The 17,856-nt window shown below is 31.5% G+C and overlaps 1 protein-coding gene across 2 annotated transcripts in view; it reads left to right on the forward strand.

The window, feature by feature from the left end:
• The first annotated feature begins 2,541 nt into the window (after positions 1–2,541).
• Positions 2,542–17,856, forward strand: part of LOC111625117 (formimidoyltransferase-cyclodeaminase-like) — a 41,173-nt gene continuing 25,858 nt past the window's right edge. Inside the window, exons 1-5 of one of the 2 annotated variants that reach the window (XM_023368153.1) lie at positions 2,542–2,779; positions 10,878–11,061; positions 11,131–11,259; positions 15,150–15,238; positions 15,314–15,493. In XM_023368153.1, coding sequence (XP_023223921.1) covers positions 2,720–2,779; positions 10,878–11,061; positions 11,131–11,259; positions 15,150–15,238; positions 15,314–15,493 — 642 coding nt within the window. In that variant the 5' untranslated portion in view covers positions 2,542–2,719. The remainder of the gene's footprint in view (positions 2,780–10,877; positions 11,062–11,130; positions 11,260–15,149; positions 15,239–15,313; positions 15,494–17,856) is intronic. The other variant, XM_023368152.1, reaches the window with a different exon arrangement.

Consider the following 17,856-nt stretch of genomic DNA (forward strand, 5'->3'; position numbering starts at 1 on the left):
TGGACGTACGTTGGCCGAAACGGAGAACGATCATTTCGATACTGATCTATTTATTGATGAAATCTGAAAGAGATCAGCCATCGTCAAATGATTTTATAGATATTCTGAAAAAATTAAAAAATTTGAGTTCATGTTGTCTTAGTTTTGGATACAACGTCACAAACATTCCATGCATAAGTCTATCTCGTAATATTGGGTGCACCCAAAATTCTCTTTGCCTTTGCCATCGTCTTTTATAGCGACGATGAAGGAGGCACACACAAGCAATTACTTTCACGTCCATTTCCAAACTGAACCAGTGCTCACGCTCCACTAAACGGTCGTCAAACGCCGAGCTAACGGGCAGTGTGTACGCTGCTGACGCGCGTTTAACGCAACGCAAAACACCTAATGTGTACACAGCCTTATGATTAGTTCTTCAATAATGCGTCCGAAACGTTAATACCAAAGTTAGCGGTGTAGATAAATGCAAGAAGTGTCGCTCTGTTACCATAGGAACTAAACTGGCCATTATAAAACAAGTGCATTAGGTGAAACATCGAGTTTGAAACACTGCTACTAAGCAGTAGCGAGTGGGTAAAGGAGTATAGTGCATTATATTAAGTATAGTGAAAGATCGAACACTAATAATAAGTACTTTCTAGGTTAGTTTTCGACTTATGAACATTTCGATTTACCTGGAACGTAACCTGCTCGTAAGTAGGGGAAAGCACCTGTATTTTGATCCATCTGTCAGCCATGTTAATTCTGCATTCCATTTTTCTAAGTGTCTAAACTATAATCGTCTTTATTAGCGTCAGTGTCGTACCGTAGTGGGGGCGGCAGGGGCGGCCCGCCCCGGGCGGCACTTTTCAGGGGCGGCAAAATTTCACAATAAATAATAATAATATCTTGTAAAAATTTGAAATATCCTAATCTATACTTGCATCGCTTCTACGATAGTGCTATCGTCCTTACAGTCTGGGAATCGGCTCGCCGGGTGAACTAATAACTTTTTCGTCCGAGGAATTCCTGCGAAACCTGTTGACCTTTTTTGTTTTGCTTGTACGATTCATTCGCGTTCATATACACCACTAATATCCAATAGAACTATTTTAAACAGGTCGCTGCACTACCACCGAATTTTTCATTGCTTGTTCTGTGACAAAACTGAATTTTGGTCTTTTAAATTGAAATACCTAAATAAGGGGGGGCGAAATTTTCCTCCGCCCCCGGGCGGCTGAACCCACGGTACGCCACTGATTAGCGTCCATTGATCGTATAATCGAACTTCATCTGTTTCTATTTGTTTAACAGGTTTCTTAAATATGCCGAAACTATTCTGTATTTCTTATCATCCAGCTTTGTTTTTTTCAAAAAGAATTTATTTAGAAACTTGCTTTAATTTTCCTGATGTGCTACAAGTTGGGAAACAAAGGAAAAACACATGATGAGGGGAAAGCTCAATACTATTCAATTTTGACAATTATAAACGCAGAATAAAAATTTTCTAACAAACCATGAATTCGATATAGGATAAAAAAAATGTGCTTAACATAAATTAGAGAGAACTAGGTTTTTGATTTTCAAAAAACGAAATAAAAATGAAAGTTTTACTAAAACAGAGTGAGTACAGAGTACTGTCCTGCTTAAAACTGTTCGTATGGTTAGTCTTTTCATAATTGAAGTTTGATTGCAAATGATGCAAACTATTGAAATCATATTAAAAGTGAAAGTTAGAAAACATTCGACAACACAAAACAGGACATTTTATAAATAGACAGGGCACAACGAATGAAATCCAATCAAACGGCAGAAAATGGGCGATAGACTGTTTTCGCCGGCGTAGTGAAAACGTACTCTTTGTTTGTAGGAACTAGGAGATATATTAAGACTAACACCTAGCAGGTGATATCGGTGCCAATAACAATAATTTCCGAGAGGGCAGATAATCTACTCGTTTTCTCCCTACCAAATTTTGTATGAATTTCGACCGTAACAAAAAAGTTTGGAGGTTAATTATGGTGTGTGGTCCATTTAGTCATGAAAGTGGTGCGTGTTGTCTATTGTTGTTGTTGGACAGATCCGAAGAATTATCATATTTCTTTTCCCGATTATTGGTTTGCTCGTTAGCTCGACGTTTTCTAAATATTCTTAATTAAAATACGGAAACGTTCTCGGAAAATCGGCATTGGACGAATTCGATCACATTCTCCAATTAAAATTTTCAGAAATTTCTCGGATTTCGACGACTGTGCGTCTTATTTTCCCCTCGGAAACGACTGAATATTACCCAATAGTGATAACAATTTAGCGTTTATCTATCGACCTAAGTTCCTTAATTGATAACAAAACGCGATTATTTAGACGGCGATCGCCTTTTCTTCATTTCTACGAAATTACATCAATTATTTAAGAAAAGAAATAAAAAAAAAAAACGCTCCTTCGCAAGCTCTATTCCACCTTCACGTTTGTACTGTATGTACTGTACTTGGTCATAAAAAACAATAACAATAATAAAATATTCGCTAACGAAATGGCAGAGGTCGCTGTTCGGAGAGAGTCACCCTAGTGGCGCTTTGGTCGGCGCGATAAGTGAGGCAAATCGAAAATCGATAAGGAAGATCAATGTCGAATACCGTCGGTCATGATTACGTTAAACTTTGCTCCGGTTTATATAAATCGCGGCCGACGGTAATTGTTGGATGCTCTACGAGTGGCGATCGAAGGAGCGTTTAAAATGACCAAGCAGAAAATCGTCGAATGTGTACCCAATTTTTCGGAAGGACAGAATCGGGAGGTGAGTGTCAACGCTTTGAAATTATTAATCACCGCCTCCCCGAGGTAGGATCGGTCGATCGACGGCTGACTACGGAAAGGATGGACGAATTTACGAAGAATAAGAGAGGCGCTGCGTTAAGGATCGGTATGTAGACGGGCGTGTTATCATTTCCGCCTCCTTTTATACGAGATAAGTCTGCGGTCGATCGTCGTTGACTCCTACTAAGAGAGAACGTGAGTACCGGCAACATATTAGGCCGAATTCGGTCTTCCTATTCCCGCTGCTACGTTCTCAAAGCCAAGAAAATTACTCTACCACATAGTTATTAATCGTTTCGTTTAAACTAATAATTTTCTTGGAAAAATTCTGGTGGTACCTTTCCCGCCGTCTTCAGATATTCGCATTACACGACAGAAATGACATTAGTGTCAACCGGGTGTCCGAGAGCATCTCTTGACTTTTCTGGAATCTCAGAGAGTCGGGAGAGGGATCCGAATTGGAGACTGGAAGATTTATGTAGATTATACTTTTCTTCGCAGCCGAGTGCATAGGTATACATCTTTAACATCACACTTTATTTGGGATGTTAAAGATGCCGGGTGTCTTCTATGCACCCAATTGTTGAAGTAAAGAATAATTAAAAGAAGACAAAAACATGGTTTTGGAATAAGTCGATTTGTGTACATGTCGTCAGATGAAAATTGGGGATTAATGTCGTGCATCCATGTTCGTGACTTAAGTCCTTTTATGTTTGCGATTTTATTACTTAGACTCTGTGAATGTGTGTCTTATTTTGTTGACATCAAATCTGCCAGGTTGAAAATGCATACAATATTATACGTTGGTATTTCCTATCTTTTTGGATTGGCGGCAAGCTTTGAATTTAATGAGATTCCTGTGATGTGTCATAATTTTTAAAATAAAAATGATAAAATTTAAAATATATTAAGGTTGATTTTAAAAAGTTTTAATAATGTGGAAGTTAAACTTACCAAGAAAATCACAATTTTATAAATATACAATAAAAATAAAAAGACTATTTGAATTAATGTATAAAGAGCTTGTTTTGATCTTTAAGCCAGTAAGCCTTGATGTATATACAAACCCAAAAGAATCAGTACACCGGCATAGATGCATGTGACTTTTATGAGGGAGATGTGCTGATGCCACAATGGTTGGCATTTTATTGAATATCTCCTCCTCCCTTTGGTCAACTGGCACTAAAAGATGAAAGATAAATGAAATTTTAAAAAAGAGCTTATTCGAAATTCTAAAAAATATTTAATATTTTTACAACACACCTGAGGCACTCTCACGACATGCAAGTGCATTGTGGCACACGGGTCAGGAAACACTGTTATAGATCAATAATTCCCAGACTTTTCTTCCTAATGAGGTTTGAAAATTAACAAATTTTTACAATCCTAACATTGAATCTACATAAAATAATTTATTTTTATTTCTAACCTTTTCCTTCAAAAAATAATTAACACAAAACTAATAAAAGACAAATTAAATTTAAAAAATTACTTTATTCAGTCATTTTTTGTAGTGTTGTATTTTATCACAAAACGAGATTCAATGTTGAGATAGTTGGCCAGATTCTTTTCAAAAAGTTTAATATAGTAGGTGTTTTGATGTATATTGGATGATTTCTTTCAAACTCGAGTTTGCTAAAGGTTTACTACAAATTATACAAAATGTTCAATGCTCATCACTTATTTTCTGATATGAAAAGCCATATTTTAGAAATTCTTTGACTATTTACTTTTTCTTACAGTTATTGCCTTTTTGGATAATTTAGTTATTTTTTTGAACCGATTCCTACTTGTATTATTGACAATGTATTTTTTGGCATTATTTTCTGTTTGGTACAAGTTTCTAACTCTTCTGAGTTTTTCTTAATAATCTATTGGTTTATATAATGTTAGTAGTTTCTGTGATAAGAAAAATACATATTTTCTATTTGAATTCATTTACTATATTTAAAAGTTTTCATTATTACATAATGTAGAACTGAAGTAAATCTACTGTTGTCTGTATATCAGTTGAATATATGCTTTTTCATTTATTGTACATTTCTAAAATATTCTGTTTTTAAGATTGAATGTCACTCCAAAGAACTGGATATACAAAATATTTTGTAAAAACAATAAAACAAGATTACACAAAAACAGAAAAGTCACAAAAGCTAAAAGATTTGCAGGTTTTGATTTAATCATTACCACTCTGATGTATATAATATGACTTAGGCTACTAATCATACAGTAATAGCAAAAATAATTGTTGAATAATTGCGTTCAGTTTTGTATTTTTATAAATGTCATCTAGCCTCATTAATAATTATCCTCATTTAAATGAATATAAAACATGTGCTAATCTTTTTTATTGATTGAAACTAATCTTTTGCAATTGAGAATATTGCCTATATTCTATCTTTGACAAGAATAAATTACCTATTATTATCTACAGAGTATATATAAATTGTTCATAATTACTAAAGAAAACATAGCAACTGCAACTTTCCTGATTATCTACACTAGTTTTTTTGATAAAAAATGCAAGACAGTTATTACTTGCGTAATCAATGTTATTGATGTGAGTTAGTGCTGATATTGCAATTTTATTCAAAATTTATTACATTCCATTTGTACTTTTTATTAGGAATCTTGTTTATGTTTAAAATGTTTATAAAAGACTATTCCTGTTTTAAAATGTTTATGAAAAGAAGTCTACACAAGTCAAGATGTAACTACAAAAAATGCTATTACAGTAGAACCCCTCTAATCTGTCACCTTTGGGACTGGGGTATGGTCGGAACACAAAAAAGGTCAGATTATCAGAAAAAAGTAAAATAAACAATCTTCCCCTTTGTCCAGTCTTTGTAGTACTGCTAATTTTTGATTTAATGAAAGAGTAACGTGTTTACGTTTCACTCCTGACACAAAACTATACATGTACACACAATATAAAATATATACTGTAACGAACACAGAAGAACGCCACGGACGGTGAGTCACAGACGAGTCAGGACGAGTTTCTCGACTCCGACCACGGTCAGATTAACCGGAGTGACGGACTAGCCAAGGGCTGACTAGAGGGGTTCTACTGTATTTTGCATGTGTGTATTTGTATTTAAGAATTTCTTGACTGTAGACATGTTTAATATGGCTCCTTTCAGTAATGTATTGTTTTTAAGATCTAATGTTTCTAGACTTTTAGTGTATGTATGTATGTATGTAGTAGGTATATATGTAATGTCTGTGCAAGAGAACTACATGCAAACAATAGACAATGAATTTTGTGAGTTATTAATGTTTGCTAATTTTTTGATGTATACATTTTGTATGTTATGGGTATTGAAATGGATATGTCTATGATGCATGTGATTTTGTTTGTTTATTAATGAATATAATGTCTGGTCTGTTGTAATATATTGTTTTGTTATGATTGTGGCTTGATTATAGTATGTTCTGCACATGTTTTTTAAAACTGTATGGTGTGTACCACATATTTGTAGTATGGTATTTGGGTCTGTAGTAATTGTGTTTGTCTTGGCAACTGCATCTGAAGTTACTTGATTATGGTAACTGCAGCTGAAAATACCCTGAAAATTCATTACATTGCAGGTACTGTACATCAACAAACTAGCAATCATTGACATTGACTATCCAACCAACAGTTTACATCCCATGGGATTTTAACTGTTGGTCAGATAGTTGATGATTACAAGGATGCTGGGAATTCTTGACTTACCACTGCATGAGAAATAAAGACATCCATTACTGGACAGAAGACTAGTAGTTTGCCTGTTACAACAACTGAAACAAAATCAAACAGGACAGTACAGTAGACTCCCCTATAACACTGTAGATAATTCCATGTTATATGAATTCCATGTTGTACGAGTCACTTAGATTTTACAAATATGTGAGCCATTCACAGCCTGGCACACATATTTGTAAAATCCAAGTGACTCATACAACATGGAATTCATATAACATGGAATTATCTACAGTGTTATGGGGGGGTCTACTGTATTTACATCTTTCTGGAAGGCACCACTAGAATGCTAGTTTACTAATGACAAGAACTGAATTATTGACTAGCCATCCTTCTGTAATGCTGTTAGTGAAATATTCAGAGACAACTGTGAAACCACTAGAGATGCCAAACTATGACTTGAGAGCCAAACTCAATTGTTGGGGAAAGAGAGAAAAATCTACATTCAAAAGGATCTGGCCTTCATCAGATTTTCTTTTTTTCATCTTTTATCAAAGCTGGAAAAAGGAAATCTGATGAAGGACAGATCTTTAGAGAGACAGATTAGAGATCTTCATTAGATTTCATCTTTGACAAAAGAGGGAGTGTCTTAGTGATGTTGATCCAAAATATTATCTGGGAAGAACTTCAGAACAATGCCACAAGTGTTCTTTGACATCCAGAGTTGGCTACACCATTTCTCAGTGACAAGAACCAATAATGTTAATATACTTTCTGACTGAGACCTACTACTGACAAAAAAATATACTATATACTACTGACAAAAAAACTAGTTTTCAGTTTCATATCAAATTATATAGCAGTGTGAAAGTATCTTTTACACTACTTCATGCAGAGTAATTTGTTTGCTCTATGCCAATACATTTTTGAAGTGAAGCTTTTTCTATGAGGCAGAATTGTGTTTGTTCCCAAAATCTATTTGCTAGATTTTGATTAATTTTGCCATTAATTGCTATCTTTTACGATATTTCATAAAAAAAACTGTTTATATTTTTTAATTATTATAAAATGGCAAAAAGCTTAATTTTGAAATTAGAGATGGATTTTATAAACAGTTGTAAATGCTAATAAGGAGTAAAATTGTCATTAAGTCCAACCCTAATCAAGATATGACACATGACCACCTTTTATCTCCCCTCCCCATTGACCTTTAACCACCAAAATTTAATAGCATGAATCTTTCCAATACACAAACCTTTCTGCAAAATTTCAGAAATTTTTGAAAGCAAGGAGTTATTAAGATTCAAACAGAGTAAACAAAATCGTGCCCACACAAATACATTCACATTAGCATCCATACATACATAAAAAAAAACTCTGAATGTTTTTGTATTTCTTGACATTTCAAGATCCTCTAAGTCCAAAAATAGTGAGGTTGTGGCCGAAGTTTTCATCTCTAAAACGTGAACTCAATGTTTGACATTCACGTTTTAGGGATGAAAACTTTGGCCGCAACCTTGCTAACATAAAAATCTTGGGGTTGGCGTCATTTTTGACCAATTGCCATACTTTCCCTCTGTTATCTATAACAGAGCCAGAAAAGTAAAAATAGGAATCCATGACTTCATTTTCGATATACAAAGGTATTATAATGACAATTTCCATGCTTTCTGATGTGACAATGCACCTAAAGAAATTTAAGCCTAGAGATCAAAAATAAAAACAGTTTTATGTGTGCCTAATGGGAAGTAGGTGGAAAAACGAACAAAGCAATTTCCATTGTTTGCTTTGTTCTTGGATTGTCTCTCCATACCTGGCCAGTGCAAGGATCGTGTCTCCCGTGGCCTGCAGATATGAGGATACTCTCTTTTGTGACAGCAAGGGCAAAGTTTACCTGTCTACATCCATCAGGTACTTACATGAATCACCTCTTCTGTGCCTAACAGGTACAGGGATTGCTTCTTTCCTTCTGGCTCTGCTTTGATTCTATTGCAATATGACAAATTGTGCGATGTCTTAGTAATGTATTCAATCTGAGAGTCTCTGATTAATCATTTTCCAAAAATATATTTAATTAGAACACCACTTTTAATTTTATTAGCAACTTTATGATTTCTTAATGTGTCTTAATTTTAACTTTTAATTCTTAATTTCTTAATGTTATTGATGGAGTCAGTAGTATCAAAGAATTATTTCTATTTTATTATAATCTTGTAATTATTAAGTAAATTATTGAAAATCAGTATTTTGTAGATGTTCAAATGAAATGTTCTTTGAATTCAGATTATTCAATAAAATTTTGATATTCTAATGTTTTAATTTCTGTAATAATCAAAAGCTAAATGTAATGTGTCCTCCTTTAGTTCTCTATATTTCACTGGTGTTTTTATTAATCATGAAATTGTGTAGTAGTAATTTTTTTAATAATAGTTAACTTGAATATATTTTATAATAATTACCAAATGAGCATTATACAAATATTTAGTGTTATCATATATTAAATATTTTTCTTGTTTAGAAAAAGTCTATGTAAAAATTATTCACATACAAGGTAGTGACAAACATTTTTTGTCACTACCTTGTGTGTGACAATAGTAAAAATATTTTTGAAATTAGTTTCAGATTTACTTATTTTTAACAAAAGTTTTATTTTGCAATTAACCAGCTGTTACCTGTCAGTATGCAAATTAATCCGTCATTTCAACTTTTTCAATTATGTGCACTGTTGAAGACAGTGATGTTTTTGTTACCTATTTGTATTTTGTTTTTGAAACATGATGATGCTGTTTGTATTCTGTAAGAATACGAACTAAATGCAACATTTGAATATTCATCAATATGACTAAATGATTTAGTTGAGTGGAAAATACCAAAACCCAATTAAATGGAGAAAAAACAAGATCACTAACGTCTTTTATCTTATATACTCAATATGACCACCTTTTTCAACAATGCACATCTATATTTTTGAAACTAGAGAACCCTGCACAGTTAATAATATGCTATATACTGCACAACATATAGCCAGTGACATTCATTTTAGATATGTAAATTCAAAGAAATGTACACCTCAGTAGATTTTGGTATCTTCATTTAGCTGTATAATTTAGTCTTATTTATGGCTGTGTTAATGTCATATTCAATTACTTGCATATTGCATAAGTTAGATAGTCAACAGATGTTCTAATTAAAAGAGCATTTTTATAGCCCTGTATAGATTTTGTTTGGTGTTTCAGATTGGAAAAAAAACTGAAATTACATGTTCTGTCATTGGGCTGCAATTTGAAAAAATTATAGACCTATAAAATCCCACTGTCATCTGTTTGTCTGTCCTTTCTTAATCTTGAGAATGGAATTAGTTAGATGAAATTTGAGACAAGATGTGGAAAGCTTAGGAGCAGGAGGCCTTGATTAACTATATATGATACAAATATTTTCCCCTGAAAGGAGATAGATGATCAGCACAACTATTGTTACCAGGAAGGTATGATGTACAAGGACAAAACACTACTAATTTGAGATGAATTTGAGATGGAGAGCATATACTGTATTTTGAATTAAATAAATTAAAAATATAGTTAAAAATTGCAGCTTGGCATTGTAACATTGTCACAATAAATAATTGCTCATTCTTTATAACTGTAATTGACACTGATGGCCTGCCTGTTTCTATTAAGGAAGGAGATTGCTTCTATCACCTCAATCTAAAAAGAACAACAAATGATAATGCCATTGTTTAGCATTTGTACACATTGATTCAATAGTTACACTATTCAGTTTTGAAATAATCAGCTAGAGAAAATTTTATCACCAACCTGTATTATTGTGTAGAACAGTGGTTCTTAACCTTTTGATACTTGTGGCCCATCAAATATTTCATAATTTTTTTGTGACTCCCATTTTTTTAAATAATAATTTATATTTGTTAAATTATCTATAATAAATTGATTTTTTTATTATTGCTTTATTTTTAAAATTCCAAGCATTAATAGTTTCTTAGAATTACTTTGGAATAAAAGAAGTAAATACTGTGGTGTAAGTAGCATATTTGCATTTATTTCTTCTGTACTAACAAAGTTGTATGTAGGAAGAAATAAGGAATAAATAAAAAAAACTAAATATGAAAACTTTATCTTTCTTATTTCACTTTTCAATACGATATTCGGTTATACATCAATTTTTTTTATTATTATATTCTGAAGGAAATTTTGCATAATTTGGCGGCCCCGGCAAACTTCTTACAGATCCCCAGGGGCCGCAGCTTCCGTTAAGAAACACTGGTGTAGAATATAAAATGAATGAAATGTAATATTTAGTGTTTAATGAATATTCTTAATTTGTTGTAAGTTTTAATTGTAAATGTTAAGACAACTATTTTAAATTTTATATATAGGTGATTGATAAGATATCTGCAGCCATTTCATCTGTGGATGGTATATCATTACTGGATGTTGATCCTGGTCCCTCAACTAATCGCACTGTCTATACATTTGTTGGGTCACCAGATGCTGTAATTGAAGGAGCATTAAATGCTGCAAGGACAGCATTTAAATTAATTGATATGGCAAAACACAAAGGTATGAATACACAAGAAAATATTAAAATCTGTACATACAATTATATTAAGAGTTTTTTTTCTTGTATAGGTGAGCATCCACGATTAGGTGCACTGGATGTTTGTCCTTTTATTCCAGTTCAAGGTGTAGAGATGGAAGAATGCATCTATTGTGCTCGTAAATTTGCTGAAAAACTTGCAGCAGAATTGAAAGTACCAGGTAACAATGATTAATTTCTTGCAATTTTAAGTTAAATGTATACTTTTCTTAAATTGTTCTGTAAGTCCTATTTGAGTAAAATTAATATTTAAGTGCTAACTACTAAAATACTTTTATATCATACACTATTAAAATTAGAAGACCAATTTTAAAAATAATAATCAGTTTAGACTGTTATACAGTGTATATTTGATTGCATGTTAATAGGCAAGAACTATAATTGTTGTTTTGCAAATAAAGCTAGTTTTATTATGAATTGTTTAGAGGGCACTCTTGTATAAACATATATAAACATCCCAAGAAACAATATATTAAAATAATCATCCAACCATTAGCCAAGTTAATCAGGTAGGAATTAGAAATTATACTACAAATATTAATTAGAAATTACATGATTAGAACAATTAGAGATAAACATTAGGTGCCATCTCTTAACAAAAGTAGTAACTATAATTTAATTTTTAAATTTAGAATAATCTGGAAGAAAAGAATCTGCTCATGGCAAGAGTCAAACTTGCAAGCTCTGCTTACTGTGCGCAGCACTAACCAGTTACACCACCCAGACATCCGAACAATTCTTTTCTACCAGATTATTCTAAATTTAAAAATTAAATTTTCGTTACTATGCACGTTAAAAGATGGCACCTAACATCTACCTTAGTTGTTGGCAAGGCATTAATTCTTGACCAACACCAGTGTTCAGTGGTGTTATCCACTGAAGCCACTGTTGGGTCAATTTATTGCAGGAGTCAGTGACAAAATGCCTCCCAGGCAGGAATAATCAATTAATATGATATCCTGAACACATTGCAGCTGGTGGGAATAAAAGGCATTCTTGGATGGACTAACCCAGTGTCTTTCAACCTGTGGGTCACGACTCCCAGAGGGGTCGCAAAGCCTTACATGGGGGTCCTGGGTAAAAAAAAAAAAAAAGACAAGTGTTTGTAAGTCCTACACTACAATAAAACAACCTACAATTTTGTTGAGAAGGCTGGGCCTGTTTATTTTACAGTACAATTGGTTTTTCGATCGATATTTAGGTCTCAACAGAAAGAAAATTAAATACATAGTTTTTAACGTCACTGATATAGTTTTAATATGGCTCTGGGGGGATCGCCAAAATTTTTTAACTTGTAAAGGGGTTGCATATTCAAGAAGGTTGAAAAACACTGGACTAACCAATACGATTTTATGGCCTACATTATGCAATGAGTCACTTGCCTGGAATTCACATGACACACTACAAAATATCATGTAGAATGTTATTCCACATCTTTTCCATCCATCTCTATTCCATCTATATCCACCTCATGGCCATTCTCCATCTACATTAGTCATGACTAATCACATAATTTTGCAATCACATAGAAACACATTACTGTGATTTCCTAATATCAGTGATTATAGCATGTAATGCGATCACATTTTAATGACAGGAATGTAAATATTTTATTGCCAGTTTCCAAGCTTTAAAATTTCTGTTAATTGATGGTGTGTTGCAAGAAAAATTGAATACTATTTTATAGCATTTATTACAGATACTATGAGTGCATAACATAAACTTGATTAGGAAAAGTCACAAATAAAATTTTAAATCATATTCAATAAACATCAGAAATGAACTATATATCCTAAAACAAAAAAATAAAGTAACTTTTAGTGATTTTGAGATTAAATATATTTCATAAGTTCTATACAATAATAATAAAAGGAAATTATGTATCTCAAAATGCAAGGGTTAATTAAATAAAATACTAGTCATTCCAACAATTTTTGATTAACATTTATGAATAACAGCATTTTTGCTTTCTTATCAAAAAGATGACTATGCCCATCATTTGATCATGCTTGTTACAGGTAAAGTAAGAAGATAGGTCACTGTTAATTATGTGCTCATGTTTTCTAAACTAACACAATCATATGTTGTGACAGTAATTTTTTGTTATTTATGGTGGTGTTACAGGTAGTGAAATTGTGCTCATTGTTATTCTGCATGGCCTGGGTTAAGTGTCCTCATCTTACACAATAGAAAGGTTAAAGGGCTGCACTCAATGGTATAGCCCAACCTCATCTTACACAGACAACAGTACACAGTTGCAAGCAGAAACATATCTCTACTAACAGAAACAACAGCATAAAAGCTGTTGTTTCTGTTAGTGGAGATATGTTTCAACTATAAGGCCTCCCACTCATTCCTATTTACTTTTTTATACATGAATATGATATCTGCTAGATCTGTATAGAAATAATGGGCTGTACTTGCAGCACTATTCCATACATGTGCACCATGGACCTGTTCATCTGACAAACTACACACTGCATACTCCCACTTTCACTGCTGTAATTACTGATAAGGGGACCTGATACATTGATGCCCAGTGATGTCATCTATCTTGGCACTGGTGCATTTCTGGACATGGGATGAAAGGATCATATTTCTTCTTGGACTTGCCAAGAATCCAATCTAAAAGTTTCTCCATGGTTTTGAACCATTCTGTTTATATTTTTAAGAATAAAATATTATAATATTTTTAACAATAGTTTTAAATACATTGAAGAAAATTATGAAATTTCACAAATTTGACATCTTATATGCCAGCATGTACTGTACATTGAGTGACTGAAATAATAATAATAATAAATATAAAAATGCTAGTGTATAAAATGAATATTCACTAAAAGAAAATTTTCAAGATCTTTACAGGAAAAACATGATTTGGTTGTGAGTTGGATATAAACCCAATTCATTTGATAAGCATGCTTTAACTAGCAAGCTACTGAAATCATACTATTTTGTAATGGAACTCTAAATTTATCTTTGGAATATTTAATTTGTTTATATCCCTTTCTAGACAAAAATGTATTTTGTTTTCAGTCTGAGCTTTGTTTTTTCTTGAAGTAGACATAATGTTTTGATGCTAAGATTTATGAATTGATCGATGAATAAAATTGTCATTTTTAAAAAACTTAGCTTTGAAAAGAACAGTGTGAGTAGTTTCAAAAAGTAGTAAAAATAATTTATTTTAATCTTATACAGGGTTAACAATACAAGTAGCCAAACTTCAGGAGGTGATAGAAAATCAAAAAACAAATGTAATTAGGAAAAAGTTAGTATCCCAAAACATTTAGTTTTGAAGATAAAGGGGGCTTATTGTTACAGAAATGTTTTTTTTTTTTATTATTATTTCAGAAACAATATGTGATATTTGAAATTTCTTGTGCAGTTTTTGGTACAGGAAACCTACATTGTTAAAGATTTTTTTTACAGTGAATAGGGATTTGGGATATGGTACATTTTGTGAAGAAATATACCATACTCTGACTTCTCCGCCCATGATCAAGGTCTATCTTTGTTTTAACTATTTCTTTCATTAAGCTGTATTATACTATCTTTCATAATAATTGTTCTTTCATGTTTGTTTTGCAAATCTATCTTTTTAACATATTTTGTATTTTACTTCCCATTTAATCTTAATGCTTCAGCATCTTTCTGGTTTATTTCTACTTATTCTGATATCTTATTTTGATGAAAAGATATGAAATATCTATATGGAAGAGTTATTAATAAAAAGGATAGTTTAACATTGTCTAAAGTAAAATTAGGTAGTTAAATGGAAGGAAAAAACTTTACTTTGGTGGATTAAATGAAATATAAATGAATAAAACTAAAAGTATCTTAAAGAAAGTAAGAAGAAATATAGATTTAATGACAGGAAATTATTGCGTTTTTTATTATATTAAACTTATTTTCTTATCAGTCTTCATATTTAGGCTAAATTAGATAAAAATGTTTATCCTAAATCTAAAGTATCTGTTTTCAATAAATATACTATTTTGAATATATGCTAATTTATTCATTATTTTGAACTTTCTGAATTCTCTGATTGCAGTTTATTTATATGGATATGCTGCACAACATGAATATAGAAAAACAGTTCCTCAGATTAGATGTGGTGAATATGAAGGAATTCTTGAAAAAGTATATAACAACTTTCTTTTATTTTAGTTTATTTTGATATTTTGTATATTTAAATAAATTTAATAATTTTTGTAGATTGTTAAACCAGAATGGAAACCTGATTATGGACCAGCTGAGTTTGTTCCTCAGTGGGGTGCTACTATGGCTGGAGCAAGGAAATTCCTCATTGCTTATAATGTAAACCTTTTGGGCACAAAAGAACAAGCACATCGAATAGCATTGAATATTCGTGAACAAGGAAGGAGCAAAGAAGAGGTGAATTATGATGTATTGGATATTGTATGTTTCTGCAAAACTTCAATAAAAAAATAATCTGATATAAAGAAGACATCTGCTTTTATAATCTACAGTAAGATTTTGTTTAGACAGTAACATTTTCACTTCTAGGACACACATTTCATTTTTAATACAAGGGAATTTTGCACCAGAAAAATTTTAATTTCCTGTAAAAAGTTTATATAGCTAATTATTTATATTCTTTATTAGAGACATTATTATTTTTATAGCATACTAATGTTTTGGGTCAGCAACCCATCTTCAGGAATGATTATTTTAAAAATAAATGTTGAGGAAAATAATTTTATTAATGATATTAATTCTTTTCTATTGTTTTGGTTATAAATCAGAAGACACTGCCATGTAGTAAATTTTAGTAGAATATATAGTACTGTGTATTTTAATATAAACTGTGGCATATACTTTGTAGTACTTTGTAGTAGTTTTTTTAAAATATTTATAAATACTTTCTTCAGATATTCTTGGGCATTCTTTGTTTAGGATCATTTGTCTTTCATGTGTTCCCATACAGGAAACATGTTCCAGATGATTGTAACTGTTTCCTTTTGTAATTGGGAGAATCCATCTATTTTTAATTATTTGCTTATATCTTTGTAATCAGATCATTTAATGATGATTTTTTTCTTCAATTGATATGTTTCTGTATGTTAAATGTTTCAGATAAGATACTTCTAAATCAGAAAATGGGCTACAATCCAAAAAATTATGCTCAAAAAGACCGCAGCAGAATGAATTGAAAAATTACATTCATAAAATATAAAAGATATCAAAAAAATTTGAAAATGTAAACAATACATGAAAAAATGACTGGAAAATCATGAAGAGGGAATATTATTGCTGAGAATGAAAAAAATTAAAGGGGATCAAAATATAGGAATGGGAGAGTTGGTAGAAAACTGCTTGTGGCATTAAAATAATTTTTTCTGTTTTGAAGATTTTCTCACTTAAAGTTAAATCTTATAAAATGAGAATCAGAAGAATTTGTCGTAATGAAAAAGTGTAGAATTTGTGTTTTAGGCAAATATGTTTACAACAAATTTCTACTTTTAAATGTTGAAAAGTTGTAAACATATTTGCTAATTATAATAATAATAATTTTTATTGTAAACAGAATAGTGCAGGCTCTCTGTCTTTAGGAAATAGCTCCTGTAGTCTGTCCCAAATTTAGAATGTATCTGATCTACTTTGCATTAATCCATCATCACAGTTAAATAGTAAAGCATTATATACAAGTTATAATTAATTGTCATATTTTTGGAAATTTATTACAGCAGCTGCTTTATAATTAAACATCATTTATTATAATAGCTTTATTACTTCTCATAAGTATTGAAATTACATTTAAAATATATAAATGATTTTACCTTTTATCTTATATAGAAAGTTTGTTAGTTTGTATTACTTTATACATTTCAACACTTGGTTTGAGCAAATACAATTTTTCAGGGACCATCTTTTAATCTAGGAGGTCAATGACTTTTTGGCTGAATTAGCTTCAACCTTCTTCCCTTGCAACAAGCTTCCTATCTTTCTGACCAGTGGCATGATGGCATTTGAATGGGAAAACTATTTAATACAAAGTTTCCAGTGAGCACAAAATATGTTTTTAGGTGTTTTTGAGGGTACCAAGGTTAAATATTTGGTCTATTTTTTGCAAAATTTGATTAGTTGGTTGGTATATACATTTAAGTTAACATTAGAAAAAATTTGGATATCTTAAATTAATTTCTTATGAAGACAGAAGTTGACTGTTTTCTGTTGAAAACCATCAATTCCTGCTACCTGGCCAATGAAATTGTACCATTCCATACATTCAAGTATTGCAGGAAACATGACAATGATAGTCTAAAATAACCAAACTTTTAATATGCTCAAAAAGACCGCAGCAGAATGAATTGAAAAATTACATTCATAAAATATAAAAGATATCAAAAAAATTTGAAAATGTAAACAATACATGAAAAAATGACTGGAAAATCATGAAGAGGGAATATTACTGCTGAGAATGAAAAAAATTAAAGGGGATCAAAATATAGGAATGGGAGAGTTGGTAGAAAACTGCTTGTGGCATTAAAATAATTTTAAAACAATAAATACATTAAACAATAAATACATTTTAATGTATTTATTGTTTGCCTGGGCAGTACCAGAATATGTGATAGTTCAAAATAAAATATTACAATCATGGTGAAGAACTTTCAAAGTACTGAAGTAGTGTCATGTGGCATAAGATATCCATTTACTTCAGAACAATATATACTCAAATCTGATCAAATCAATCTAGAATAGACCAATAAAGATTTTCTCAATCTTTATTGGTC

This window comes from Centruroides sculpturatus, unplaced genomic scaffold (genome assembly GCF_000671375.1).
Source record: "Centruroides sculpturatus isolate CEXI.00-Female unplaced genomic scaffold, Cexi_2.0 scaffold404, whole genome shotgun sequence".
Lineage (NCBI taxonomy): Eukaryota > Metazoa > Arthropoda > Arachnida > Scorpiones > Buthidae > Centruroides > Centruroides sculpturatus.